The sequence below is a fragment of the Pneumocystis murina genome (genome assembly GCF_000349005.2).
Source record: "Pneumocystis murina B123 chromosome Unknown supercont1.2, whole genome shotgun sequence".
NCBI classification, from domain to species: domain Eukaryota; kingdom Fungi; phylum Ascomycota; class Pneumocystomycetes; order Pneumocystales; family Pneumocystaceae; genus Pneumocystis; species Pneumocystis murina.
In genome coordinates, this window is record NW_017802360.1 from 384,321 (window position 1) to 410,551 (window position 26,231).

Genomic DNA, 26,231 nt, shown 5'->3' on the forward strand with positions numbered 1-26,231 from the left:
AATCTCAGCAGATAATTTATAAATACATAAAAATTGTTTAATTTTATATTTTAAAGACTCAAAAGATGTCAGATGAGAAGGAAATACAGGAAGAAAAGACAGGAAATGATGAAATAAAGATGGAGGATGTAAATACAGAAAATGTTTCAGAAAAAATGGAAGAATCAACAGAAATACCAGCTTCATACAGAAAACAAAAAGACCGTACATTAAGAGAGTTCCTTAATATGATGGATGATTATGCACCGATTGTGAATATTGAATGTTTATAATATAGAATTAAGAATGTGATAGATTCCGGATGCGGTAACGGATTATTATTTAAGTATAGCAGGGTTTGAATGTGATGATATTCGAATGTATGTAAAATTGAATGATTTATCCATCTAATATAAAAAGTAAGCGATTACTTGCATTAGCAGCACAAAAATTTATTGCTGATATTGCACAAGATGCATATCAATATTCATGTATTAGATCATCATCTATGATGAGTGCTGTTCTATCAAATCAAACAGGATATACAGGAAGTATTAGAAATCGCTATGGAAAGGTATAAAATTTTGTTTAAATTAAAAAAAAAAACAGATATTTATATTTTTAGGAAAAAGGAAAAACTGTACTAACAATGGAAGATTTAAGTGCAGCACTTCATGAATATGGAATAAATATGAAACAACCTGATTTTTATAGATGATTTTATTTTTTTAAAAAAAAATTATTAATCACTATAAAACCTTAATATTTTATCTTGCAATATTCTATTGAATCATAACACTTTCTTTTAGTCCATTTTTATATATTTTTTTCTTTATCACCCATTAATTCTTTCCAGACTTGAGAACCTCTAAAAAATATAAATAGAAAGAATAGCCCTTTTTTTTTAAAAAAAAGTTATAATAAAAGACAAATGAGTATTGGGAAATGGTTGGAGATGGCAAAGAAATGTCAATATTTGCCAGAAACAGATATGAAGAAACTATGCGAAATAGTCAAGGAGTTGTTAATGGAAGAATCAAATATTCAACCGATTTCAACTCCAGTAACAATCTGTGGAGATATACATGGTAGATAGAATTTATATTTAAGTATTAAAGCTTATGAAAAGGACAATTCTATGATTTATTGGAACTTTTTAGAGTAGGAGGACAGATTCCAAATACAAAGTATATATTTATGGTAAAAATATTAAAAAAAGAGATTTATTAAGAAATTTATATTTGAACAAGGGAGATTTTGTGGATCGGGGATATTTTAGTCTAGAAACATTTACGCTTTTGATGTGTTTTAAAGCGAGGTATTTTAAGGAGCAAATCTCGTTAAATTCAATTTAATTTCCTAGTTATCCTAATAAAATCACATTATTAAGAGGAAATCATGAAAGTAGACAGATAACACAAGTATATGGATTTTATGGTATAAATTATCCACTTTTTTTATAGTATTTATTGTTCTATTATTTCATAGACGAATGTCAAACAAAATATGGAAATGCAAATGTATGGAAATATTGTTGTAGGGTTTTCGATTTTTTAGCAATTGCAGCTATTATAGATGGAAAAATTCTTTGTGTTCATGGAGGATTAAGTCCAGAAACAAGAACCTTAGATCAAATTAGAATTGTTACAAGAGCTCAAGAGATCCCACATGAAGGTGCATTTTGTGATTTAATGTGGTCTGATCCAGACGGTATACTTACTTCACATAATCATGACAAAATACTTATGTTTATAGAAGTAGAAACTTGGGCTGTTTCTCCTCGTGGTGCAGGTTGGTTATTTGGAGATAAAGTAACATCTGAAGTACGAATATTTTTTTTTAAAAAAAAAAACTAAAATAAATCAGTTTAATCATGTGAATGATTTATATTTAATTGCAAGAGCACATCAATTGGTTCAAGAAGGATTTAAAGTTGGTTTATTTTATTTAAAATTTTAAATTAACTATGACATATAGTATCATTTTAAAAATCAATCACTTGTAACTGTTTGGTCTGCTCCTAATTACTGCTACAGATGCGGGAATGTTGCAAGCATTATGGTCATAGATGAATCACTCGTTCCCAGATTTAATATTTTCAGTGCAGATAAGTTTATATAATTTTTTTCAATTAATATTAATTCATATTACTGCCCGATGATCAAAGACAAATACCGGCGAAGAGACAAAGATCAGAATATTTTATATAGATAAAAACGAATGAGCCAAAAACATCTGATATCCTTTTCTATATAACCCGACGATATGCCTACTAATTATATATATTGATCATTATACTCCACTAATAATCTCATTTGAAATTTCTTGTCTCCAGAGAAGTTCTTGGCAAACATTATTATTTGCTAACATACAATTTTTCTCACAAGTATACACATTTAAAACACCCCAGTCCAAAGAATATTTCTCTGAATAATCTATATTTAAAAAAGAAAGAAGCGTAGGCATTATTTGAAACTCAATGGTTCTTTTCTCTCCACATGGACATTTAGCAATTTCTGAATTATTCAGCTGTCCTTCTGAACTTATCCATAGAATGGGACTATCTTCTGTATCATTCGATTCTGCTCTTATATATCTACAAATATTAATACTTCATGCCATAATATTTACAAATCTTACCGTAATATTTGTGTTGGTGCTCTCCCTAACCGTTTTTGAAACTGAAAAAATGTTTTGTCACCTTTAATTTCTGAAAACTTTTCAAACTTATCAGGTATTGCATTTGGCCCATATTTATGTTGTATTAATTCATTTCCTATAGGCAAAGTCTCCTCTGGTTCTACTTCACAAATAATTTCCATTTCATTCCACCACGCTTTTTTCAAAACAGGCCATTTTGATCCTTCCGATGTTCCACAATAATTTTTATGCAATGCAAGTTCCCAATGTATTTTTTGATGTTGTTTCGAACAATATCTTGTTGTTTTACACTTCGAACAAATGTATGTCCCTAATATATTACATACAACACACAAATGACTCGTTTCTATATCTATATCTTTCGAATTGTCTTTCTGTACACGAATAACTTTAAATCTCGGATAAATAAATAAATATATATATGCATTTTGAGATTTCATACGATTTACTAAATCCTGATCTTTGGCATGATCCATCTTCACACACAAAGACATATATCACTCGATGATAGCTAAAAGGACTTTCTATTTCAGGGCAATATAACTCAAAATTTTAGAAAAAAAAAAAATAAGAGAAATACTTGTAGAAGAAGTCTCATCATCTTTTTGCAGATTCCGCACTGTAAATCTTGAGATTTAGGAATCACTTTCGAATTAATCCATATCTAAACCATATTAAACTCATTTTTGACCGCAAAAAAACTCACCGGACGTCCTCCTATCTTACTAACTGTCGGATCACATAAATACGAGTCATCTTCGCTATAAAACTTTTCTAAAAAACCTAACCATATTTTCATTTTTTATTTTTTTGACGATCGATCTATCAAATTTCTGTTACGATGACTTCGAAAAAATATATTAACTATGAAAGACTGGATCAGCCTATGTTTGATGTATATAAATATGCAAATACTATTGTTAAGGAGACACATAATCCCTCAGATAATATGATTGATATAGATGTCCCCCTTAGAAAAGTACAGTATGATTTAGAAGAAATCATGGAGCAAATTCAAGAAAAAGTTTGTTTTCTTTTTTGAAATTTAAAAATAAGATTGAGATATTTTCAGCTAAAAGAGAACCATGAGGATCTTATAAATCATATAAAATTTACAAAAGAAACTTCAAATGAAAATATTGGATGGATAAAAAAATATACAGAATCATTAGTTACGTTATTTGAAGAGTAAAAAACGAAGAAAAAATCTAAACCAGACTTATAATGTGCAGAATGGATAGAAAATGGACATCTAAATATGAATCAGCATCATGCTTATTAGTTTCCTTAAAAAATAATCATGTGACTAGTCAATTACTTGAAGAAGTTCAAGAATCAATTATTTTATTACAACGTCTAGAGAGTTTATATCAAAAAATAAAATCGCATGTAAATGAGGTAGAATTATGGAAGGATTGTCTTAGAATAGCAGTGATAATTAAAGAATGGAAAATACTTTTACAAAATTTAGTTTGAACCTTGAATATTGAAAGTATATCTTAACATTTATTCAGAAGGATATTTTGATAATTACAAAGTATATTCCGTTTGTAACATCTGTTTCAGAAGAGCTAGAATCCATGGCATATGATGCTCTTTTTGTAAAAAAATATACATCAAAAATTTTACTTGTTTCTATTATATCGACCTATTTTTTACTTAATGAAGATGCTTTGATTTCTAATTTAAAAAAATATAACAGCAAGAGTATAGAAGATGCAGTTGAGTATTTTTGTAAAAGTATTGAAATTAATTTAACATTAAAACGGTTATCTATAACTGATCCTACTAAAGCAACAACTATTTTATTAACAAATATTGAAAAAGGATGGTCAGATATAGTAAATATTTCAAGAAATATTTACTATTTAAATGAAGCTTTAGAAGAATCAATACCTTCTTTTCTAAAGGAAACCTTTTTGATACATAAAGACACAATTATTTCTAATATTTTAGAAAAATTAAACGGTGAGCCACCTATTCAATATTTTTGGAAACAATTTTCTTCCAAACTTATACCTAAAATCAAGGATATGGCCAAACAATCATTATGGCTTAATAAAATATTATATCAAGAATCAGACTTCATCTTAAAATTAATTCAAAAAACGCTTTATCATGAACTTCATAATCTTGAACTCCAAGAACTAATTTTAAAAGATATTAAGTCTTCAATTACTGAAAAGAAATAGTTTGTTATATATAAAACATGTATTTAATTCTTATTTATCTACATATTTTTATCATAAAACTTATCCTTCGAACCTCTAAAAAATTGATTAAAACTAGAACTAAAGATTTTATATATAAAAGTACTATCTTAAGAGTTTTTTATGTCTTTAAATAATATTTCCAATGCCTCAGAAAAAGACAGCACCTTCAGTAAAAAAAAATCCTCAGAAAATTGGTAAATAAGCATATTTTTAAAAAATGATCTGATTTTTTTAGTGGAAGATAAAACTTTTGGCCTCAAAAATGTATCTTAACAAGTAGAACAAGTTATATTCTAATAAAATAATCATTTTAGAAAAACAAATCGTCCAAAATTCAGGCTCATATCCGTCAAATAGAATCTCAAGCAGCAAACATTGGAAAAAACAAGATTACAAAGGAAAAAGAGATGCAAAAAAAAGAGCAGACAGAAAAAAAGATAGCAGAAGAGTCTAGAAAGATGGAGCTTTCGGAGCTATTTAAGCAACCACCTCAGAAAGTACCGTTTGGTGTGGATCCAAAAAGTATTCTTTGTCAATATTTTAAACAAGGTTTTTGTGATAAAGGTTTTAAAAGACTTTTATATTAATTTTTGTTTAATAATACATAAAATTAGGGAAAAAGTGTAAATTTAGTCATAATCTTGATGTTGAAAAGAGATCAGAGAAAAAAGATATATATACAGATTCTCGTTTAATACATTTGAATGAAAACAAATCACTTATAGATAAAAAGAATGATACTATTGATTTATGGGACGATGAAAAACTTCAATCTGTTGTTTTAAGTAAACATGGAAATCCAAAGGTTGATATCTAATACAACTTATCTATTTTTTAATATAAAAAACAGACAACAACGAATATTGTTTGCAAATTCTTTTTAGAGGCAATAGAAAAGGGTATTTATGGATGGTTCTGGGTTTGTCCAAAGTATGAAAAAATGAAACATAGAAAAAAACTAACAAAAGTTCAGTGATGGAGATAATTGTAAATATAAGCATAGGTTTATTATTTTAATATTTTTCCTGAGACTTAAATATATAATAGCCTTCCACCTGGATTTGTTTTCAAAAATAAGCAAAAAGATAAAGAAGAAGACGTGATTACATTAGAACAATTTATTGAAATAGAAAGACACAAACTTGGACCAAATTTAACACCAGTAACATTAGAAACATTTACAGAATGGAAGAGAAAGAGAGATAAAAAGAAAGAACAAGAGGAAATAGAAAACAGAAAAAAGAAAGAAGCCAATTTAACAGCTGGACGAACTATTGGTTTAAGTGGAAGAGAATTGTTCGAATATGACCCTGCTATGTACGAAGAAGAAGATGACGATGACAAAGAATTGGATTTAAATGAATTTAGAAGAGCTTTAGATGATCTAGAAGATATAAATGAATAAGAAATTAAATCATTAAAATTCCTTATAACATTTCAAAAATGATGAACACTTAATATTTTAAACATATTTTTGAACAGTTCTATTATAAAACACAATACAAATTGATCATAACTATTAAATATTAATTCATCGATAATAATATGCAATTAACAAATGATAATAAAAAATACATCCTGACATAGTTTGTATACATGCAAAATATATAAAAATAGCTGTATATTTATTTTTGTATCAATCTTGGTTTTTTAAAACCAAATCTTGGAACAAATTCATCATCTGAAGAATCATCAATATCCTAAAAGAAGTCAGTTAATAAATAAATGATATCCAAAATATACATCTTCTATATATATAGCGCTCTGAGGTTTCCATTTTCCATGATTCAAATTTCGAGTAGAATAATTTTTATCAATATTATATACTTTTAATTGAATATTTTGTACATTTGGAACGCTAATATTATATTAAATTTCAATAAACAAATCTTTATGCAAATACATTATATCATCATACCCCGAAGCAGAATTTTTATCATCTATAAAATCCTATAAATTTTTATTATTAATTTTATATGAGAAAATCATATACAAACATTTTCTTTAACTATTCCAGATATATTTTTATATAAATTATTAGATTCAAAAACCGAATCTTGTTCAATATTTATATTTTCATGGCAATCGTTTCCTAAAAATGATTTATTATTTAAACTTTCAAAACTATTAGTTATTTTATTTTTATTTTCGTCTTCTTTCTAAATAAAATTAAACAATATAACACAATTTTATAAATTACGTGTTGCAATCTGGCTCTTTCCTCATACAATTGTTTTTGTTTTATTAACTTTATATATTTAAAAAAATATCATTAAAGATAATTTCTTACTTCTGCTTCTAAATTCTCTTCTGTAACTTGATTTTTAGTCAAAAGTTTAACCTGACTGTCAAGATGTGTAGTAACAAAACTAATGATATTTAATTTTTATAAAAATAAACAAAAATACAAACCATTTAAGTGCTTCTCGGTCATCCTTTTCGATAAATCTTGTAACAGCCTCTCCAAGTTCATGTTCTGGTAAACAAATCAAACTTTGAACATTAAGAAACTCTTTCACTAAATCTTCAACTTTTATGTTTTCTAATTTTACATTTGACATTTCTACATCAGAATGCAGTATTCTGTTCCCTTTATTTCCTATCAATATTAACATAATAAAGTCGTATGATAATTGTTAAAATATTTTTCTACGTGTATTTTTCTTCATATAAAATTTAATAACATCATTAGGATTTGCAACTTTCCCAACAAACCGATTCGAAAATCTTTGAGGATTTTCTACCTGATATTCCAAAGAATATTCTACCTATTTTTTTTATAAATGCAAAATCTTAATAATATATTTTAGAAGACCTTTAAACGTATTAAAGGTAACGGTGGTTCTTTAATATCATATGGTTCTTGAAATGATTTCCATTCATTTAACGCTTCTTCGATTGCTTCTTGAATTTTTTCCATTAGAAACGTGGTAACCATGCTTTTATTATTTATATTAGGCTGAATAACTTTATTTTCACATAAACTTATGTCTTTCATAACGAATGGTCGAACACTTTTAAGTCTTATCTTTTCTAAAGTAAATGACCGTTCAGTGACCGAAAGAATCGCAATATGTCTAAAATATTTTATTACTTCATTGTAAAAGAAAACTCACTTTGAAACGGCCTCTCCATAACAAAGACTGGTAGCTATTGATGATCCTGGCTGAATCACATAAAAATTTTGCTGAGGATTATATATTGGATCAATTGCGCATTCATGTTCATGTCCCCATAATACCAAATCAAAAAAATCAGGAATAAAATTTTCTGGTAAATAGCCCGTTTCTGTATGTGATGTGCTAATTCAATAATCAATTCATCCATGTTTCAAAAATAATGCATCATACTGATTTTGATGAACCGCAATCAAATTAAACCATGTATTCTGCTCAACATCTGGTCTCATGAACCGAACGTTCCCTTGTTTAAATGAACGATAAAGTCGTTCATCTCTTACATTAGATAATCCATATAATGCTAATTTCGTATTTCCTTTTCTTAAAAGAATAGGTCGAAGTATAATATTGTCATTTTCAGGAACTCGACCAAAATAATTGATTAATCCTGAAATTTGTAAAATATCCAGAGCACAAAGTCGATCTTCCTTAAAAATATTAAATTGAACCCAAAAATAAAAGAAAATTACACCAGAAGGATCATCATGATTACCATGAATTGAAAAAACTGGAATTGCTACATTTATCTCTGGATCTTCCACATTTACATGACAAAATAACCTAGAACATTTATAAACAAAAAAAACACCCATTAAAATCATACACATCTTTAGACATTAAAGACTGATCACTAAGAATTTCTAACTCAAATGGCTTTTCTCCAAAACAATTTAAACGTAACGTTCGCATCACTTGATACATAGCTTTACGAGACGGTTTATTTTCATGAAAAAGATCTCCACATAAAATAACCATATCTACCTATTCATATGTTAACAAAAAACCTATCATTATCCCTTTTACATCATTTAACCGCGCCTGTGTCATTACTTCTTCAAAAGCAATATACGAATCGTTGCCTCGAATGGGGTCTTTTTCAAGAAAACCAACATGATTGTCGGTAGAAATTAGAATTCTGATTGTTGATGAAGTACATGATTCACCATTTTTTAAGCAATTCATTTCTTAAACCTGTCTAATTCAATTAATCCTCTTTAAAGAGGATTTTGTCGTGATCAAGCGTCTGCTTCAATAAAAATATATAGAATTTAGGAAATATAGAAGAAATACAGGAAATGATAATGATAAACGAATAGAAATAAAAGTGGAATGAGAAGTGTTCTTTTTAAAAAAATAGCCATTTTTCATAATTTAAAAGAATATTTTATATTGTAAAAAAAATGAAATATATATAAACATAAATATATGAAAAAACAATGAATTGAATGATTATTTATATTGAGGAGACAGTTTCAAATATTATATTTTTTTTAAGAAAAGAATTATTACAGTAAATACGAACAAAATATATTATTAAACATAAGATAAATTATTTAAAACAAAAGATATTAACAAAAAGAAAGAAAAAGGTATTATGATATGGTATATTAAGTTCCTTTTTTTTAAAAAAAGGTTATAAATATAATAATTAAAAAATACAAATGTGATGACTATATAAATATTAGAACACTAAATTAAAAGAAAAATATATAATAAGAACAATTCCAAAAAACAATTTGGGAAACAATTTATTTTATATAAAAATTTACAGCAAACAAAAATAATACAAATCTTATAATAACATATTTATACGAAAAATTCATAAAATCTATTAAAAAAGTGCCAAGAGCTATAATTTATACTTTAGAAAATAATATTTATGACAAAAATCAATAAATCAATAAAAATATCGACTCAAAATCACTACAAACAGCTTATATTCTACAAGTTTTCAAATACAAATAAATTATTCTTAAACATCTAATTATTATCATAAAATAAGAGAATATTCATTAACAATTACTATAACATAAAATAATCAATTAAACTAGTTTTTGAATAATTAAACAGATATTATTATTATATATATTTCAATAGCTATCTATGTCTAACAAATAATATGGATATAATATTAAGATGATCTTTTATATTAGGATTTCTATAAAGTAATGATATCGAAAGTTTAACTTATTGAAAAAATATTTTAAAAAACTTAATAAAAAGATATTAAAAAATATACAGAAGAAACTTTAAAAACGCAGTTAAATAACATGATTATTAATGACTTTAAATTATAAAAAATAAAATAATTTATTTTTTAAAAAATGTCAGAATATAAAAATATATGGGAAAAATCATTTAAATCAGAAATTGAAGAAGCAAAACGACATGCAGCTTATAAAGCAGTAGACGAGTGCTTTTCTGAAGAAATGAAGGTAATTGGTATCGGTAGTGGAACAACAGTTGCATATGCCATTGAACGAATTGCTCAAAAAGATGTAAAAGATATAATATTTATTCCTACGGGGTTCCAAAGTAGACAGTTAATTTTAGATTTTGGGTTGTATTTAGGAGACGTTGATGCGTATGTTGTTTGTAAAATAAAGCCGGGTTAGTCATATTTTATAGATATTCAACAGTAGATATTGTTTTTGATGGAGCAGATGAAGTAGACGAAAATTTAAATTGTATTAAAGGAGGAGGTGCTTGCCTTTTCCAAGAAAAATTAGTAGCATCGAGTGCTAAAAAGAAAGTTATTATTGCGGATTATCGTAAAAAATCACATATTTTAGGCGAGAAATGGCATCAGGGAGTTCCTGTTGAAGTTATCCCTGTTGCTTGTTCTAGAGTTATGAATAATCTTATACGTTTGGGTTCTTCAAAGCCAAGATTGCGTCTTTCTAGTAGATATAAAGCGGGTCCCATGATAACAGATCATGGGAATTTTATTATTGATGCACCTTTTGGCAGAATTAAAGATCCAGAGATACTAGAGAAAAACATAAAAATGATAATTGGTGTGGTTGAAGTAGGTCTTTTTGTAAATATAGCAGATGTTGTTTATTTTGGAAACGAAGATAAAACAGTTGTACGTTATTTCCCTTTTTCATATGATTTTTTTAATATTTTTTCTTTATCATTTCAGATTTCTTATTATAAAGGATACAAAAGCTAATTATTTATAAGCATACAATTATTAAATTCCTTATATATATTAAATATATAACAAATCAAACTTAAATAGTGGATTCACAAAAATGGGATCGAGAATATCCAACTAGAGAGTATATTAAATCAATTAGATATACTATGTTTAATAAAAAAAAATATACAAAACTAGTGTTTTCAATATTTGTATTAAAGACTGAAAACACACACAGTTATTGTGAATGTATTATTACATATATCTAAATCACTAAGTAATATCTATAAAACTCGAAATCAAAAAAATATTTTTACATTAATATTAGACAGTGAATCCGAATTATCTATAGTTCGGTTTATTTATTTTTAGAATTTGTATCGAATGAAATATAACTAACGAACTTGATTGCATTTTTTATATGTATCTCTGTAATATTTTTCCCATTGAGCCATTTTAAAGGAGGACAAGATGAAAGAATTAAATCTTGATATAATTTACGCCTGAGCTGTATCTTTTTAGGAAGGGTTTTCACGAATTCTTTATCTTTTTCAACCCAAGTATTATCGTATAATTTCATTTGAAGGCCAAAAAAAATTGATGAATTATTCGGATCTAATGAAAAAAATGGGGGATATAAATTTATAACACATGGATTTAATCTATATTACATCAAATAAAGAATTGTTAAATGATAAGATATACCTCATATCAAAATCACGTAAAGCTTTCAAAGAACTTAATACTTCAATAACATCAGTTATTTTAGAAATTTGATTTCCATTAATAAACAATCGCTTGAGTAAAGGCATCCCTTTTAATGGACCAATATCTTTTAAATGATTATGACTAAGATTAAGCATACGAATATTTAAAGCCATTTCGGCAAATGATTGAGGAAGAGCTGTCATTTGAACATTTACTAGTTCTAAATATTGTAAAGTTAAAAGTCGAGAAGAAAAATTTAATGAACAAATAGGATTCACTTAAAATATTAGGGAACTTAATATATAAAAAGATACCTACACGATATACAAATTTTCTTGATATTCATCAATGAATTTAATTCAAGATTTCTAGAAATCAAAATTTAAACCTTTTCCAAAAAAAATGCTACTTACAATTTGCTTAATTTCTGATTTCTTATTGATAATTTTTCCAATTTTCCAAGACTTCTAATCTCATTGATATCTTGAAGACTATTGTTATCTAAAGATAATATTCGAAGATTTGGGAAATTTTTAGGATCAAACTTTTTTAAAAAATTCTTAGAAAGTTTCAAAACACGAAGTCTTAACATTTTTTTCTCAGCATAAAAAGAAGAAAGACTATTTTTATCTATCTGTATTAAATTGAAAAAAATATTAATACCTCAAATACCTAAATTCAAAATAGTTAAATTCTGTAAATTATCTACACCTTTAAATCGTTTTATCTTATTGCAGCAAAGATTCAATTGTTCCAATTTAGGACTAAATAGTTCTTAATATGAAGCTACTAATTAATAAGCAGTCTTACAGATCACAATCAGATAGATCTATGTCACAAAGTAAATTGTGAGAAAGAGAGAGATCCAAAAGACCATCTAATTTTTCTATTCCATCTAAACTAGAAATTTTATTATTTGAAACATCTAATTGCCGAAGATGAACTAATACATTCAAGCCTAATTTATCTTAATATTTTATATGCTTTTTTTTTTTTAAAAAATACAAACCTTTAAGGCTTTGAATTTGATTATTAGAGAGATTCAAATACTGGATATTTATCAAATGAGAGAATCCTGTAAGAGATGATAAACTATCAATGTCAAAAACTACTATTACAGATAAGGAAACATACTTATTATTTTGCAGATTCATATTCCGTATAGTTTTAGGACATCCAGTCAAAAATGTAAGCTTATTATAACTAACATCCAGATTATTTAATTTAGGACAAAAATCGGACAATCCTATCAAAGATTCTATATTTTTATTAGAAAGATTTAAATGTTGAAATTTCTCCCAAAATGGTTCATAAGGCTCAATATCAGTCAAAACAACAACTAAATTCTGTATTGCCATAGAAAAACTACAATTGAGTGTCGTACTAGATAAATCTGGATGGTCTCCTAAAAACTTGCTATCCGATAAATCTTTATATATATCAACAGAATTTTCATTTATTAGAGATTTTTCATCTATTGATGGTTGTAAAACTGGCTTTATCCCTTTCATAAATGATTTTGAAGAATGATTCTCAGCAACTTCTGAATCAAGATTAACACCAATTAAGTTATCATCAGCAATTATTTCATTTGAGGAATCTTCCACTGATTCTTGATTAAAATTTATATTCTTTGGATAAGTAGAAGTCTCTGGAATATTTTTATCTACTTTTTTTTTCAAAGATTCTTTCATTTTATCTTCTAATTTTTTAATATATATTTCTTTTGTAAAAGAGACCTTAGGCTTCTCATTAATATTCTGCGCGTCATCTTTGAAAATATTAGGATCTTTCTTGTGTATTTCATCTAAAGACTCTGGAGATACCGGAAAATCTTGTATTCCTTCAAATACATCTTCAGTTTTATCATGATAATCCTGCACCCAAGTATTTTTTGTTTTGTCTAAAGTCATTGAACCAATTTTGTCACTTAGAAATTGGGAAACATCCTGTGGAGTTATAACTTTTAAATTTTCAGATGAGAATAGCTTATGATTTAGCCGATTGGCATTAGATTCTTTATTTACAAAAGACGTAGGCTTAGAAATCTTTGTTTTCTGAAAAATTGTTGGCTCCTTACCCCATGTTTGTTTTGCATAATTAAGAGCCTCTTCTTTTTCTCCTTGTTGATGTTTTGTACTTTCCATAGTATTCAAATCTTCCATTTCTTTATGACACTTTACTGAATCAGAAAGAGAAATAAGTGTATTTTTAGAACTTGTATGCTCAGAAGACCAATCACTAAACATAGAACGAGTAGGTGTCTCATTTGTAACAGCAGCACATGAGTTCATGCTACTTCTTTTAGATTTCAAGGAAGGGTCCCTTTCTTTTTGAACATTCAAAGCTGTATTTTTAGAATCATATGCAATTTCTTCTTCACGAACACTCTCAAGAATAGATTTCTCAACAGGATTACGCCTATTCCTTATACGTTCCATAACTTCTTGCGCTTCATTAAAGAAATTTTGAGTTGTTATACTATTTGTTCGTTCATGACATATTCGAGCTCTTTTTCTTTCAGGACCACTAGAAGATGTTTTTGCATCTTCATCCGTTTCCTGATTTGCTAATTCAAAAACTGCTGCAGCAAGTTTATTATTCGTAAATGTATCAAAATTATCATGAAATAATTTTAAAGGCGACTTCGTCACTGGCATCATATTTTTGCTCTTATTATTCTCATAAATAGATGACTCAATTTCATTTTTTTTATCTTCAAGATTACAATTAAATGCAAACTGATTATTCGTTTCACGATCTTGAGACTCTTTTTGAAATGACTTTAAATCATTTTCAAAAACATTAGATGCCAAAACACTATTATCTACTTTCAATCCAACTGATTCTTTATTTTTACAAGTAAAGGCATTCAACTTATGTAATGAATCAGACGAATCTTTTGATGAAAAATTAACCGTTTTATAATTCTTTTTATTCAAATTTTTAATATCCCAGAACTCAAAAACTGATCCTCTTTCTTCTTCTTTCTTACATGAACTCTTAAAACTTAAAAAACATAAATTTTATATTTTAAAAAATATCATTAATACTTCTCATCAATCTTATTTACTGACGATTTAGCACTTAAAATATCATTAAACATATCTTTCATCATATTTGCATTCTCTTTCTTCCATTCTGGTAACATTTCATTAACAATTAATGATGGATCTCTCTCTGTCAAGATCCTCACTGTGTCTTCATAATTAAGACTCTGAACCGTTGGTAAAGTCCCTCCAGAAGACGGTGTTACCCATTCTATTGACTCATCCCCTCTTTCAACATTAAAAAACGTATTATTAGACTCTAAAACAGGGGCATTTGCCATCCCTTAATATCTTGTTTTTTTTCTATTCTCTACTAACCTGTCGAGGCAGGTTAAAAACCTGTTTATCATTGACGTTTCCATAGTAACCACCGATCGATATACACAATTCGATATTAAAATAACCTCATAAAAAATCATATGATTTATTAATTTCTTAGCTATAAAATATGAACAAGTTATTAGAAACAGATAGATATTCTTAGAAAAAGAACATTTTATTTTAAAGTTGTTTATGTAGAATAATGTAATATTTTTACTATATGATTTCTTAAAAGAAAAGAAATATTAAAAATATAAAATTAATTTTTTATGGAATTTGAAGTGTTGAAAAGAGTTGTAAAGTTTTTAGAAATTTGAGAGATTTAGTATTGTTTTTTTTTGTTATGAAATTTAAACATAACCCTAAATTAAATATATTTTTAATAAATTTTAGAATATAAATTTTTAAAGTATTATAAATAAAATGAAATTTGGAAAGAAGTTTATAATAAGCTTTTTCTATTTATTCAGAGCTAATGTATTTTAGTTTAATTAAAAATCAAGTATTAGAATTTAGGTTTTAATATCTCTTATATAAAAAGATTAATATGAATTAGCTCAAAATATATTAATTATAAGGGATTAAAAAAAGAAATCACAAATATTTGTTCAAAATCAATAGATTCCAGGGATTTTACATGTAAAAAGATAGATATATTGTCAGAAATTATGACTTATTTTTATATAAAGCATTTTTTTTAGTACTCGATGATAATATAAAATTAGTTGAAACATTCTTTAACCAAAAGAAAAATCAAATAGTTCATCGAATTGGTTTAATTGTAAAGAAATATCATTTAAATTTACTTAATGAAAATAATAAATCTCTAAATCTTCGAAGTGATGAGAAAGAGGATCTTTTAATCTTATTACTTTCTTTACGATCAGATCTTCAAAAAATATTGTGGTATGCAGAAATGAATAAGAAAGGGTTTTCAAAAATTTTAAAAAAGTAAAACGTTTTTAAATTGTATATATTTTTCAATTAATGTCTTCAGAGTTGATAAGAAATTTGATATGTCAATAAAGTCAAGTTATATGGAGTCTAAAGTGATTTAAAATAGCTTTTAAATTTATATTTAATATAATAGTTAGATATTAGCGTTTTTGGAGGATACAACAATAATAGAATTACTTCAAAACGTTAATAATTATCTTTCATATCTAAATAACGCAAATTCTTCAAAGGAATTTAAAAGAGATATTATGGACTCAATTATTGACATTTCATCCAATTCTTCTTTTGTTATTTCTCCAGTTCTTGCAACAGAAATACAAACATCTATTTATCAAAATAATGCAGATAATTTTCAAATTTTAATTGACAAATTAAGATCCAAATCTCTTTCAAATATTCTAATCAATTTAATACAGCAGTGCCTTGTTGCTAAATCTCTATCATGTATTAAAGTAGTTTTTCCATATTTAGATGTGCTTATAGAAGATGAAGAGATAAACGATAGAAATCTTATTCATAAACATGTCATAGATATTGGAAGATGCAAAATAAATGCACTCAAACGTACAGATAAAAATACATCATTACTTCCATATATTGATCAACCAATTTATCTTGCTCCAACTACAACGAATTTATATATTTATACTGGAAATTCTAATTCCTGTGATTCTGATCCTATAATCATAGAGGAAACAGAATCATTAGAATTTTTACTTTCTCAATTTAGACCAATTCATTATAAATATTTATCAGGTCAAGATATATATCAACGACTTCCTTTACATTATGCTGTACAATATGGCCTTCTTAAAACTACTCAATTAATATTAGATTATATGGTAAAATGGGGCCAATTAGATCCTAAAACTGATAATTTGAATAATTCTAAATGGAAAGATTCAGAAGGATATACTCCATTACATTGGGCTATCTTAATTCGTAATATAGAAATTTTAAAAACGTTACAAACCATGAATCAAAAAATTGATCCACTTTGTCATGGTATATTTACATTTAAATGATATTTTATTGATAATGTTTAGGAAAAAAAATTATATATGAAGAAGAAACAGAAAGTAACAACACTTATTCTGCTTTAGCTCTTGCAGTTAAACTCGATTACGATGAGATAGTATATCAATTGCTAGAATCTGGAATGGATATTAATCATCAAAATAAAGAAGGAGAAAGCCCACTTCATATTGCTACTCGTCTGAATAACATAGCCAGCGTTAAAATACTTTTGAATGGAACAAAAAATCAAAAGCAAAATACAGAATTACGAGAAAATCTTTATGGATGGACATCTTTATTCATAGCAGCAGCAGAAGGCTTTATTGAAATACTACAGCTGCTTGTTTCTGCAAATGCAAAAATCAATGATGTTGATTTTTCTGGGTGGACGGCCCTTGAACATGCTGTTTTTAGAGGTCATATGAATTGTGTTAATCTTTTATTGACACCGGATGTACAAAAATTTGTCCAAAAACATGCTTTAATACATGGAAATCCAGATAATATGAAAAACGTACATAAATTTACTATATATGATAAGAATGATGAATCTCAAGACGAAATCAAGGAAGATAATTCATCAATCCCATTACCAGAAAACGATTTTGCAATAAAAGTAGCATCAATAAAAAGTTTTGATCATGACTATCTAAAAGACGAATTAATGATTGTTGTAAGTTACTACTATATATTAATAGACTTTATTTTTTGATTTTTTATAGGTTACTTTAGGTTCAACTGATATAAAGAAAAAATTGAATCCAGTAGAAATCAATGAAATTTCTTTTATAGAGGCATCTATTTCTCAACTAGATACTCCTTTATCCTTAATTGTTAAAGCCAAAAATGCAGATGGGGGTAGTACAGTTATAGATTTGCCAACTCATTATCGTATAGAAACTGAACCTATTATCTTTATTACTACTAATTACGAAAAAATGGAGCTTTTCTTTGATATTGGTATTATTTTTTTTATTAGAACATAATTATAATTCATTACTAGTTCCGACATACAGTAAAAATAGAGACGTACCTATTGGACGTGCTGTTGCTGTTTTATCAACTATAAAAAAGAATCTTGGCAAAGCAAAAGAGTCATTAAATGGAGAATTGAAGATTCCTATTTTAGAAGTAAATACTTTATCTGTTATTGGGACTATAAACTTTGAATTTAGAGTTATTACTCCATTTAAACATCCTAATATGACAACTGAAAATAATTCTACATATTGGAAATCACTAATTAAAACAAGAGTATGATAAACTTATAAAATAATGATTATATAACATGTTTTAGGTAATTGGTCATAGAGGTATTTTTATAATTTCTTTAGATATAGTCATCAAATTAACGATTTTCTAAGGACTTGGAGAAAACCGTGCATCAAAAAAAAGTTTACAACTTGGGGAAAATACGCTACAGGTATTTTATATAATTAACAAATTATAATAATAATAATATCATAGTCATTTATTTCTGCAGCAAATCTAGGTAACCCTTTTTAATAATTCTGCTATCAAAAAAACTAATAAAATATTTTAGGAGCATCTTATGTAGAAGTATTTTTTTTAATTCTTATTTAAGATATCAACCATTATATAGTTTGATGTTCAATTAACGAAAGATTATATTCCAATTATTTATCATGATTTCCTAGTTTCAGAAACAGGTAGCTTTTTTGAAGATATATTGATTTATATGATATTTTCTAGGTATTGATATTCCAGTTCACAATTTAACTTTACAGCAAGTATGTTGATTCATTATTAATAATTAATCATATATTCTAGTTTTTGGCACTGTCGGATACTAAACAAAGTAAATCTTCTACATTTTTAGATAAATCAATTTCACCTTTGTCTTCAAAATTAAAATTCGAATCTGTAAAACGTTCAAAAAGTCAATATTTTAGTAATTTTAAAGATCAAAATGAATTATATGAACGAATTAAATATACCAGAGATTTTAAAATTAAAGGCTACAAAGGAAATGCACGTGGACAAAGTATTCAAGGCCCTTTTATGACATTAGAAGAGGCCTTTAAGGTATTTGTTTTTTTTTAATTTATTAATATAATTGAATCCAATATTTATTAGGAAATACCTACTAATGTCGGATTTAATATTGAGTGCAGTATGTAGAATATATTATTTTGATTTTAAAATCCAATGTTTTAGAATATCCTATGCTTCATGAAGCAGAAAACGAAGAAATGGATAATATTGCAATTGAATTAAATAAATGGGTTGATACAGGTAATTATATTTTTATGTTATTTTAGAACTAATTGTGATACTTTAAAGTTTTAAAGATTGTCTATGATCATAAAAAAGATAGAGATATAATATTTAGTAGTTTTCATCCGGAAGTGTGCTTACTTCTATCTTATAAACAGGTTAGTTTTTTTTGAATTTTAACTCTAAACTAACAATAAACACAAAGCCCTCAATACCTGTTTGTATCTATTTATTTATTTATTTTTTTAATACTTATTTTAGATTATGTTTCTTACAGATGCTAATATATCTACTAGAGATATTAGAAGTGCATCTTTACAAGAAGCCATTAGATTTGCAACTAGATGGAATTTGTTAGGTATTGTTTGCAAATCTGATCCATTAGTATTGTGTCCACGTCTAATTCGTGTAATTAAAGATTCTGGTTTAGTTTGTGTAACATATGGATCAGGCAATAATGTCCCTGAAAATGTTAAATTGCAAATACAAGCAGGATTAGATGCTGTTATTGTGGTAAGCTATATATATTATTATCTGTAATACGTTTTATAACAATAAATAAGGACTCTGTTTTAGAAATTCGAAAAGGACTTACAATAGAAAATAATGATTTATAAATTCAATTAAAATTTTTAAACTATTTACAGTGATAGATTACACTATTTTTTTAAAATGTAGTAACATTAATGAAAATTAAAAAGATTCATGATTATTTTATCTTACTTCCATAGATAAGGCGCCTCTTGAAAGAAAATCAAAAATAAACTTTAGTTTATCCTAAAATTATCAATATACAATGTTTTTACGTTTATTAATTACTGTTGCATTTTCAAGTTGAGATTGAAAAAAATTATGCTTATTAGCTATTTCACTTTGGGATTTTTTAATTGCTTTAATCATATTATTATTACTAGAACATTGAGGACAATACTCCATTTCTTCTAAATCATTAATGCACCTAATTATATAAGACAATTATTAAGTATAAAAATAAATGATATACCTCTGATGATACGAGTGTTTACATAGAAAATGGACAACTGGAAGATCAAGAGTAAGTTCACATATAGAACATTTCATCCCTTGTAAAATTTGTGCACTTTTTGAAATAAGAAAAAAATTAAAAAATACTATTTTTACCTTTCCATTAAATCATTAAGTTTATTTTTTTTATTTTCTGTATCATTATGATATGTATTGATAAGTTTGGAGTTCTAATGCATATTAAACACATTAACGATAACAAAAAATAAGAAATATACTTACATTATCTATTTCTTTTCTTTCTTGTTCAATAATTTCTATCAAATATTCTCTTACTACACCAATAGTCGCAATAGAATTCAAACTTAATATTTTAATAATTTCTAAAGGAGTCATTAATCGTTCTTCTTTTATTTTTTTAAGAACAATGTGAAAATAATCACCAACATCATCTAAAATTCTAGGAGATGATATAAAATAACCTAAAGCTAGAAGATATAATTCTGACTCAGAGTCTCCATGTTTTGCTAAAAAATCTATTACTTTAGATGTATCTTCAATAGAACAATAATAACGAAAAGCATCAATTTTTGTGTCTGATTTTTCTTTTAATATTTGAAATCCCTCAGAAAAACCTGTTAAATATGATAAAAGAAGTCCATTAAATGAATCAATAAGACACTAAAAAAAATCAATAGTTATCAAAAACAAATACATAATATACTATTTCATTATCCAAAATAGATTTTGCCTTTTTTTCATAATCTTGACGCTCAATGGAAGAGTGAGAATTTTTTATTTCTCTTAAATAAATCTCATATAAGGTAATGCATACTAAATCTCTCTCTGAATTTTTGTCATCAATAGCAGAAAATTTTTCCATTAAAATTTCCAATATATATATAAGTTGCTTATTATTATTTATGAAAATAGGAAATATCGAACTAACACTAGGAATAGCATACGTTGGCAGCGTTTTAATATTGCAAGAATATGTCTGATTAGAACTAACTATTGATTGTTCGGAAGTTGAGCTAGCTGTATTTGTATTTACATATGGTAGAAAAGGAACGTAATTTGCTATTGCAAATTGAGTTGTTTGACTAGTCGATTTCTTTAAACTAGATTTCTTTGAAATGGGAATATATGTTCCCGAAAAAAGATCAATACACAATGATACTACTTCTAGAGGAACTTCAGTTAAAAGCTTTTTACCGTATTTTTTTAAACAAAAGAACACCTAAAAATTAATAATATAATATTTATAAAATTATAACATACATATTCAGGTTCAAGATCAAGTATATATTCAAGAGATTTTTTACAATCATTCTTATCTTCAATTTGTATAGATAAATATGTATCATAATCTTGATATTTATTTGCCAAATATGCAGCCTGGTCAAAATAGCCTCCTTGACGAAAAATAGTTATAGCAGACGTAATATCGAATTCTACATTTTCCTTCATGATAAAATCATTAATTTTTTCCGAATCATGAAGCTTTGCATAGCAATTTAAAAGAAGGATTATATGATCAGAGTTTGATAATCTTTTTGTGTATAAAGCTTCTAAAAAACTAATCAAATTATTTATATGTTTAGAATTAAGAAACTAAATAAATAAATAAAAATATTTTAACAAAAAAGTAGTACTTTACTTTTTTAATTATATTTGAAGGCTTTATTTGGTCAATAGAAAGGATATATTGTTTCATAGAGCCATCAAAATCACCATTATCATAAAGATAATCACCATATTTAATTATAATATCATTAACTTTTACTCTGGTATAGCCACCGGTTAAAGCCAAATCAATAGCTAATGGATATGAATGCTTTTGAAAAAGTATTTCAAGTTTTTCTGTTATAGACTTTTCTTGTACTCTAAATACCTATTATTAGATATTAAAAAACTACTTTACTAAACATAATAAATACTTGCTCATCCTGAGAAAAAATATATACATCTCCCCATTCCATAAATATTGTTTTTAAAAAAAATTGAAAATTTGAAACATGTGCAATAAATTTATTTTCAGTATTAATAATTATAAGCTGAGACATATCAAATATGTTTCGAGGACTAATATTTGTCGTACTAGGTGCAATTATAGAGGCAGCACATGGTAGTAAAAATACAAAAACATAATCATGATTAACCAGTACTCCGAATTTCGAAGATTTGTAAGAATAACAGATATTTTTGTTATTAGATTTATAAATATAGATAGAATCATCTCGAACAATAATCAAGTCATTATTTTTACGATTTATTGTAGAACATCCTAAAGATGCACCTACAGCATCAATAATTTCAGGTGATTTTAATTGGATTTTTGCATTAATTAACAATTTTAATACTTTTCCCGTTGTAATAATAAAAAGTGATATCTCTTTCTTACTTTCTTTAAAATAAAGACCGGTAACAGGTTCCTCTGACTTATAAATAACTCTTTGTATGGATCCTCGGTCTCTTACTAAATCACCCTTAATAAGTAACACAGTACCATTTGCAAAGCCTATAGCAATATGACCGACATTTTCAGATACAGCAAAACATGAAATCTGTCATTTGTTATTAATATATATATGAATTTTTTAACAACTACAGGATATGGATTTGCATTACTGTTAATATTGATTGTAGTTTTGCATTTCGGTGCTTTCAAACTACTTTCAAAAGACTCAAGAGACCATATCTTTAATATCGGATTAGAGTTATTTTCTTCGTCCTTAATACACAATTAAAAAACTATATTTAATTTTTCCTAAAAATTACTCCTATTGTAACTAAAAGAGGCGCCTCAGAAATACAATGTAGCAAAATAACATGTCCATTTTTATAGGCAGAAAACTCGTATACAATATCAAATTCTGATGAAATAATCCGAATATATCCAAAATTATCTGCTGCATAGATATATTTTCTACCTGAAGTAACAATAGAGGATGAAATAATCTATCCTAATTAAAAATAGAAATATTACTCAGAAATATACTTTCAATACATCTTGACCATCTTTTTTATGATATAAATTTGTAATCTCTGTTATCTTAAAAAAATTAAATTGACGCCACTAAATATAATTAATATTATATAATCATTTAAAAAAATATATACTGATGAAAGATCCATAGATAATCATGAATAAGAAGAAATATCCCTTATATTTATGAAAGATTTATCCTTTTTAAAGCTCATCAATAATATTGAATAAATTTCTTAAAATTGTATTAATCGATATTTTTATATACAAGACAGTAGAAATAAATTTGAATATTAATGTATAAGATTGATTAATTCTATTTGAAATGTTGATATTTAAAACAATAACAATGTAATAATAGAATAATTTATATATTATTGAACAGTACGTCTTGCAATTGTAGCAGCTCTAAGACGTTTTTGTTGAACTCTTTGTAAAGCAGTTTTCATGTCACCAGAAGGAAATTCATCAATATCATAATAAATTGGGGCTATTTCCAAAAGCCTTTACGTGTTAAAATAAATAAAATTAAAAAGAGTTTAAAAATACCATTCAGGTTTAATTGATGTTACAGTTCGAATATAATTTTTTGAAGTTAAAACAAATCTAAAATGTGAGTGCTTAAAATAGAATTGGTTAGGAGATACTCATTATAAAGAACCCATTCAGGTGTATAATTTAATACTATATAAGATAAATATTTTATGAAGAGAAAAAAAAACTAAAACCTGTTGAAGGATGTAATCCAACGGGCTGATTATCCTTAACGGTTAAATAATTTTTATCAGAAGAGGACTTTTTTGCTACTTGCATAAAAAAACCACTCACGAGTGCTCGACGAATATTATCATAATATTTTTTATCTCCAAATGGAGTGGAAACAAGATCAATATCATTTTTTTCCATAGTGCGTTTTAATTGTGCTCTTATATTATCAGCACTCTGTAAAGATCGATGTGAAAGAAAATGCTCATAACACCAATTTACATCTCCATTGACGCCTTTATATGCATGATAGACATTTAAAAGAGTTAAATGATCGCCGTCAGGATGAGCAAAAACCTGACGCATTTCATCTGCTCGTTTTTTTGCTGTATTTGGCCTTGTAAATACATTTGGAACAGAAAGAAGGGCTGTTAATGAAAGAATTTCATTTGAACAATAGAACTCTGGACTTCCAATAAGCATAACTGCCAATGAAGGATCTAATGGAAATTCCGAAGCCATTCTTCCTAAGGCTGTAAGATCGCCATTATCATTTAAACAAGCAAGATAATTAAGTTCCTCAAGAGCTCTCATCATTGTTTCTGGTGCAGGTGGATCCATAAAATCAAAATGAACCAAATCATCTATACCTAATTTTTTGAGTTCTAAAACAGTATTGCCTAAATTGCTACGTAGAATTTCAGGATACGTTTGCTCTTGTAGTTCTTTTTTATAAGCTTGTTCTGTATAAAGCCTAAAACATTTCCCAGGTCGGGTTCTTCCTGCTCTTCCAGCCCTCTGATCAGCACTAGCTTTACTTATAGGGCTAACAAGTAATGATTCTACTCTTATTCTTGGATTATACACTTTTTGTTTGCTAAAACCAGGATCAACAACATAAACGATACCATCAATAGTCAAAGATGTTTCAGCAATATTAGTAGATACTATAACCTTTCTTCCTGGTTTTCCTCCTTCTTTTCGAGGTGAAGGTGCTGGTTCAAAAATTTTTTGTTGTTGTTGAGGAGGAAGTGTTCCATAAAGAGGATAAACTTTCATAGGCGCCAATTCGGTTTCTCTACTCAATTCTTCAGACTCCATAGCAAGCTTTCGACAGGCATCTTCGATTTCTTCTTCACCTGTAAGAAAAAGTAATATATCTCCAGGATCTTCCTCTATATGAATTTGTAAAACTGTTCTTAAAGCTGCTTCAAGATAATCTCTTTCAGGTTCTTGCGTATAATAGACTTCTACAGGATGAGTGCGACCAGGAACGGCCAAAAGAGGTGCATCAAAAAAATAGTGTTGAAATTTTTGTGCATCTAATGTTGCAGACATAATAATAATTTTCAAATCTGGTCTTTTTTTCGACATTTCTTTCATTAAACCCATTAATATATCCGTCGATAATGTTCTTTCATGTGCCTCATCTAAAATTATACACGAATATCGTGATAAAAGGTGATCATTCATAGCTTCACGAAGTAACATACCATCTGTCATATATTTCAAAACAGTTTTATAACTTGTACAGTCCTCGAACCGGATACTATAACCAACTTGTTCACCAAGAACTACATCCATTTCATCTGCAACCCGTTTTGCAACTGACATTGCTGCTACTCTACGTGGTTGTGTACATGCCACTTGTTTCCCATCTAAAAAAAACATAAAATTAAGCTTTCATATATAATTCAACTCATAAAAGAATACTCAAATGTGGCAAATCATCAAATAAAACAAATTGAGGGATTCTAATAAAAATATTATTAATTTCTTAAAAAAACATCTAAACTTTACTGTGTCGTCTTCCCAGATCCTGTTTCTCCAACAAAAACAAGAATTTTTGTAGAATGAAACATTTTAAGAAATTCGTCTCTATTTTCTCATCAAAAACTTCCTTTATTCATCTATATCAAACCGTTGAGAGTGAACTGGAAGTTGTCTTCGCTTTTTTAATATATTAAAATACTTTTCACTAAATGAAGCACCATTAAATGGATTTATAGGCCCATTCTAGAGCCATATTAACCCTTTTTTCTAAAAAAAATTATCTAAACCTCTAATTTTTCTGCTTGTTCTGCTGTTGTTCTATGTTTTTTAAAACTTGTCCATAAAAAATTAAAATTCCCAGAATTAATACATGATTTTGATTGAGACATATCCTTTTCTAAGTTCGAAATATAAGGATTTTTTTCATCTTGTTTCAGCCTTTTGTTAACTCTTTTTTCCTCCATTCCTTATATTAAGTCAAAAAATCTTAAACGTAGACAATATTCAACGTATTACACTCGAAAATAACCTAAA

The 26,231-nt window shown here is 26.8% G+C and overlaps 11 protein-coding genes across 11 annotated transcripts; 6 read left to right on the plus strand and 5 right to left on the minus strand.

Annotated features, from left to right (window-relative positions):
• Nucleotides 1-65: 65 nt before the first annotated feature.
• PNEG_00736 (hypothetical protein) lies at nucleotides 66-697 on the plus strand (the record flags this gene model as incomplete). Its single annotated transcript, XM_007874446.1, has 4 exons — nucleotides 66-251; nucleotides 295-359; nucleotides 400-553; nucleotides 605-697. 4 exons carry the CDS (start codon nucleotides 66-68, stop codon nucleotides 695-697), a joined length of 498 nt encoding a protein of 165 aa, XP_007872637.1.
• Nucleotides 698-910: 213 nt separating this feature from the next.
• PNEG_00737 (serine/threonine-protein phosphatase ppe1) lies at nucleotides 911-2,100 on the plus strand (the record flags this gene model as incomplete). Its single annotated transcript, XM_007874447.1, has 8 exons — nucleotides 911-1,067; nucleotides 1,109-1,179; nucleotides 1,230-1,297; nucleotides 1,343-1,416; nucleotides 1,468-1,689; nucleotides 1,735-1,802; nucleotides 1,846-1,911; nucleotides 1,957-2,100. 8 exons carry the CDS (start codon nucleotides 911-913, stop codon nucleotides 2,098-2,100), a joined length of 870 nt encoding a protein of 289 aa, XP_007872638.1.
• Nucleotides 2,101-2,271: 171 nt separating this feature from the next.
• Nucleotides 2,272-3,439, minus strand: PNEG_00738 (hypothetical protein; the record flags this gene model as incomplete). The annotated part of the gene is made up of 5 exons (XM_007874448.1): nucleotides 2,272-2,575; nucleotides 2,620-3,036; nucleotides 3,083-3,183; nucleotides 3,221-3,304; nucleotides 3,347-3,439. The coding sequence occupies 5 exons, from the start codon at nucleotides 3,437-3,439 to the stop codon at nucleotides 2,272-2,274; spliced, it is 999 nt and encodes a 332-aa protein (XP_007872639.1).
• A 42-nt stretch (nucleotides 3,440-3,481) lies between these two features.
• PNEG_00739 (hypothetical protein) lies at nucleotides 3,482-4,832 on the plus strand (the record flags this gene model as incomplete). The annotated part of the gene is made up of 4 exons (XM_007874449.1): nucleotides 3,482-3,664; nucleotides 3,713-3,828; nucleotides 3,873-4,110; nucleotides 4,155-4,832. The coding sequence occupies 4 exons, from the start codon at nucleotides 3,482-3,484 to the stop codon at nucleotides 4,830-4,832; spliced, it is 1,215 nt and encodes a 404-aa protein (XP_007872640.1).
• A 94-nt stretch (nucleotides 4,833-4,926) lies between these two features.
• PNEG_00740 (hypothetical protein) lies at nucleotides 4,927-6,250 on the plus strand. Its single transcript, XM_007874450.1, has 6 exons — nucleotides 4,927-5,047; nucleotides 5,089-5,117; nucleotides 5,168-5,417; nucleotides 5,468-5,658; nucleotides 5,704-5,783; nucleotides 5,827-6,250. The coding sequence occupies exons 1-6, from the start codon at nucleotides 4,996-4,998 to the stop codon at nucleotides 5,954-5,956; spliced, it is 732 nt and encodes a 243-aa protein (XP_007872641.1). The 5' UTR covers nucleotides 4,927-4,995; the 3' UTR covers nucleotides 5,957-6,250.
• Nucleotides 6,251-6,478: 228 nt separating this feature from the next.
• Nucleotides 6,479-8,995, minus strand: PNEG_00741 (DNA repair protein (mre11); the record flags this gene model as incomplete). The annotated part of the gene is made up of 14 exons (XM_007874451.1): nucleotides 6,479-6,553; nucleotides 6,597-6,711; nucleotides 6,757-6,803; nucleotides 6,851-7,012; nucleotides 7,054-7,101; nucleotides 7,144-7,222; nucleotides 7,266-7,452; nucleotides 7,507-7,621; nucleotides 7,669-7,930; nucleotides 7,970-8,155; nucleotides 8,204-8,460; nucleotides 8,503-8,593; nucleotides 8,637-8,794; nucleotides 8,837-8,995. The coding sequence occupies 14 exons, from the start codon at nucleotides 8,993-8,995 to the stop codon at nucleotides 6,479-6,481; spliced, it is 1,941 nt and encodes a 646-aa protein (XP_007872642.1).
• A 1,142-nt stretch (nucleotides 8,996-10,137) lies between these two features.
• PNEG_00742 (ribose 5-phosphate isomerase A) lies at nucleotides 10,138-11,248 on the plus strand (the record flags this gene model as incomplete). Its single annotated transcript, XM_007874452.1, has 3 exons — nucleotides 10,138-10,397; nucleotides 10,442-10,901; nucleotides 10,959-11,248. 3 exons carry the CDS (start codon nucleotides 10,138-10,140, stop codon nucleotides 10,986-10,988), a joined length of 750 nt encoding a protein of 249 aa, XP_007872643.1. The 3' UTR covers nucleotides 10,989-11,248.
• A 65-nt stretch (nucleotides 11,249-11,313) lies between these two features.
• Nucleotides 11,314-14,994, minus strand: PNEG_00743 (hypothetical protein; the record flags this gene model as incomplete). The annotated part of the gene is made up of 9 exons (XM_007874453.1): nucleotides 11,314-11,617; nucleotides 11,661-11,940; nucleotides 11,982-12,031; nucleotides 12,077-12,293; nucleotides 12,336-12,427; nucleotides 12,474-12,621; nucleotides 12,673-12,755; nucleotides 12,798-14,672; nucleotides 14,717-14,994. The coding sequence occupies 9 exons, from the start codon at nucleotides 14,992-14,994 to the stop codon at nucleotides 11,314-11,316; spliced, it is 3,327 nt and encodes a 1,108-aa protein (XP_007872644.1).
• A 394-nt stretch (nucleotides 14,995-15,388) lies between these two features.
• On the plus strand, nucleotides 15,389-19,863 carry PNEG_00744 (hypothetical protein; the record flags this gene model as incomplete). The annotated part of the gene is made up of 22 exons (XM_007874454.1): nucleotides 15,389-15,474; nucleotides 15,521-15,550; nucleotides 15,591-15,673; nucleotides 15,724-15,985; nucleotides 16,032-16,083; nucleotides 16,129-16,996; nucleotides 17,038-17,681; nucleotides 17,731-17,968; nucleotides 18,012-18,262; nucleotides 18,306-18,321; nucleotides 18,373-18,431; nucleotides 18,476-18,500; nucleotides 18,552-18,568; nucleotides 18,612-18,678; nucleotides 18,722-18,759; nucleotides 18,800-19,054; nucleotides 19,106-19,142; nucleotides 19,187-19,264; nucleotides 19,313-19,404; nucleotides 19,452-19,463; nucleotides 19,508-19,759; nucleotides 19,810-19,863. The coding sequence occupies exons 1-22, from the start codon at nucleotides 15,458-15,460 to the stop codon at nucleotides 19,861-19,863; spliced, it is 3,447 nt and encodes a 1,148-aa protein (XP_007872645.1). The 5' UTR covers nucleotides 15,389-15,457.
• Nucleotides 19,864-19,960: 97 nt separating this feature from the next.
• Nucleotides 19,961-23,368, minus strand: PNEG_00745 (hypothetical protein; the record flags this gene model as incomplete). The annotated part of the gene is made up of 13 exons (XM_007874455.1): nucleotides 19,961-20,023; nucleotides 20,066-20,204; nucleotides 20,250-20,345; nucleotides 20,387-20,460; nucleotides 20,513-20,911; nucleotides 20,955-21,470; nucleotides 21,512-21,844; nucleotides 21,891-22,124; nucleotides 22,171-22,797; nucleotides 22,842-22,964; nucleotides 23,012-23,191; nucleotides 23,232-23,309; nucleotides 23,354-23,368. The coding sequence occupies 13 exons, from the start codon at nucleotides 23,366-23,368 to the stop codon at nucleotides 19,961-19,963; spliced, it is 2,877 nt and encodes a 958-aa protein (XP_007872646.1).
• A 225-nt stretch (nucleotides 23,369-23,593) lies between these two features.
• PNEG_00746 (pre-mRNA-splicing factor ATP-dependent RNA helicase PRP43) lies at nucleotides 23,594-26,161 on the minus strand (the record flags this gene model as incomplete). Its single annotated transcript, XM_007874456.1, has 8 exons — nucleotides 23,594-23,723; nucleotides 23,769-23,825; nucleotides 23,867-23,903; nucleotides 23,948-25,582; nucleotides 25,638-25,678; nucleotides 25,725-25,802; nucleotides 25,846-25,940; nucleotides 25,985-26,161. The coding sequence occupies 8 exons, from the start codon at nucleotides 26,159-26,161 to the stop codon at nucleotides 23,594-23,596; spliced, it is 2,250 nt and encodes a 749-aa protein (XP_007872647.1).
• Nucleotides 26,162-26,231: the final 70 nt, after the last annotated feature.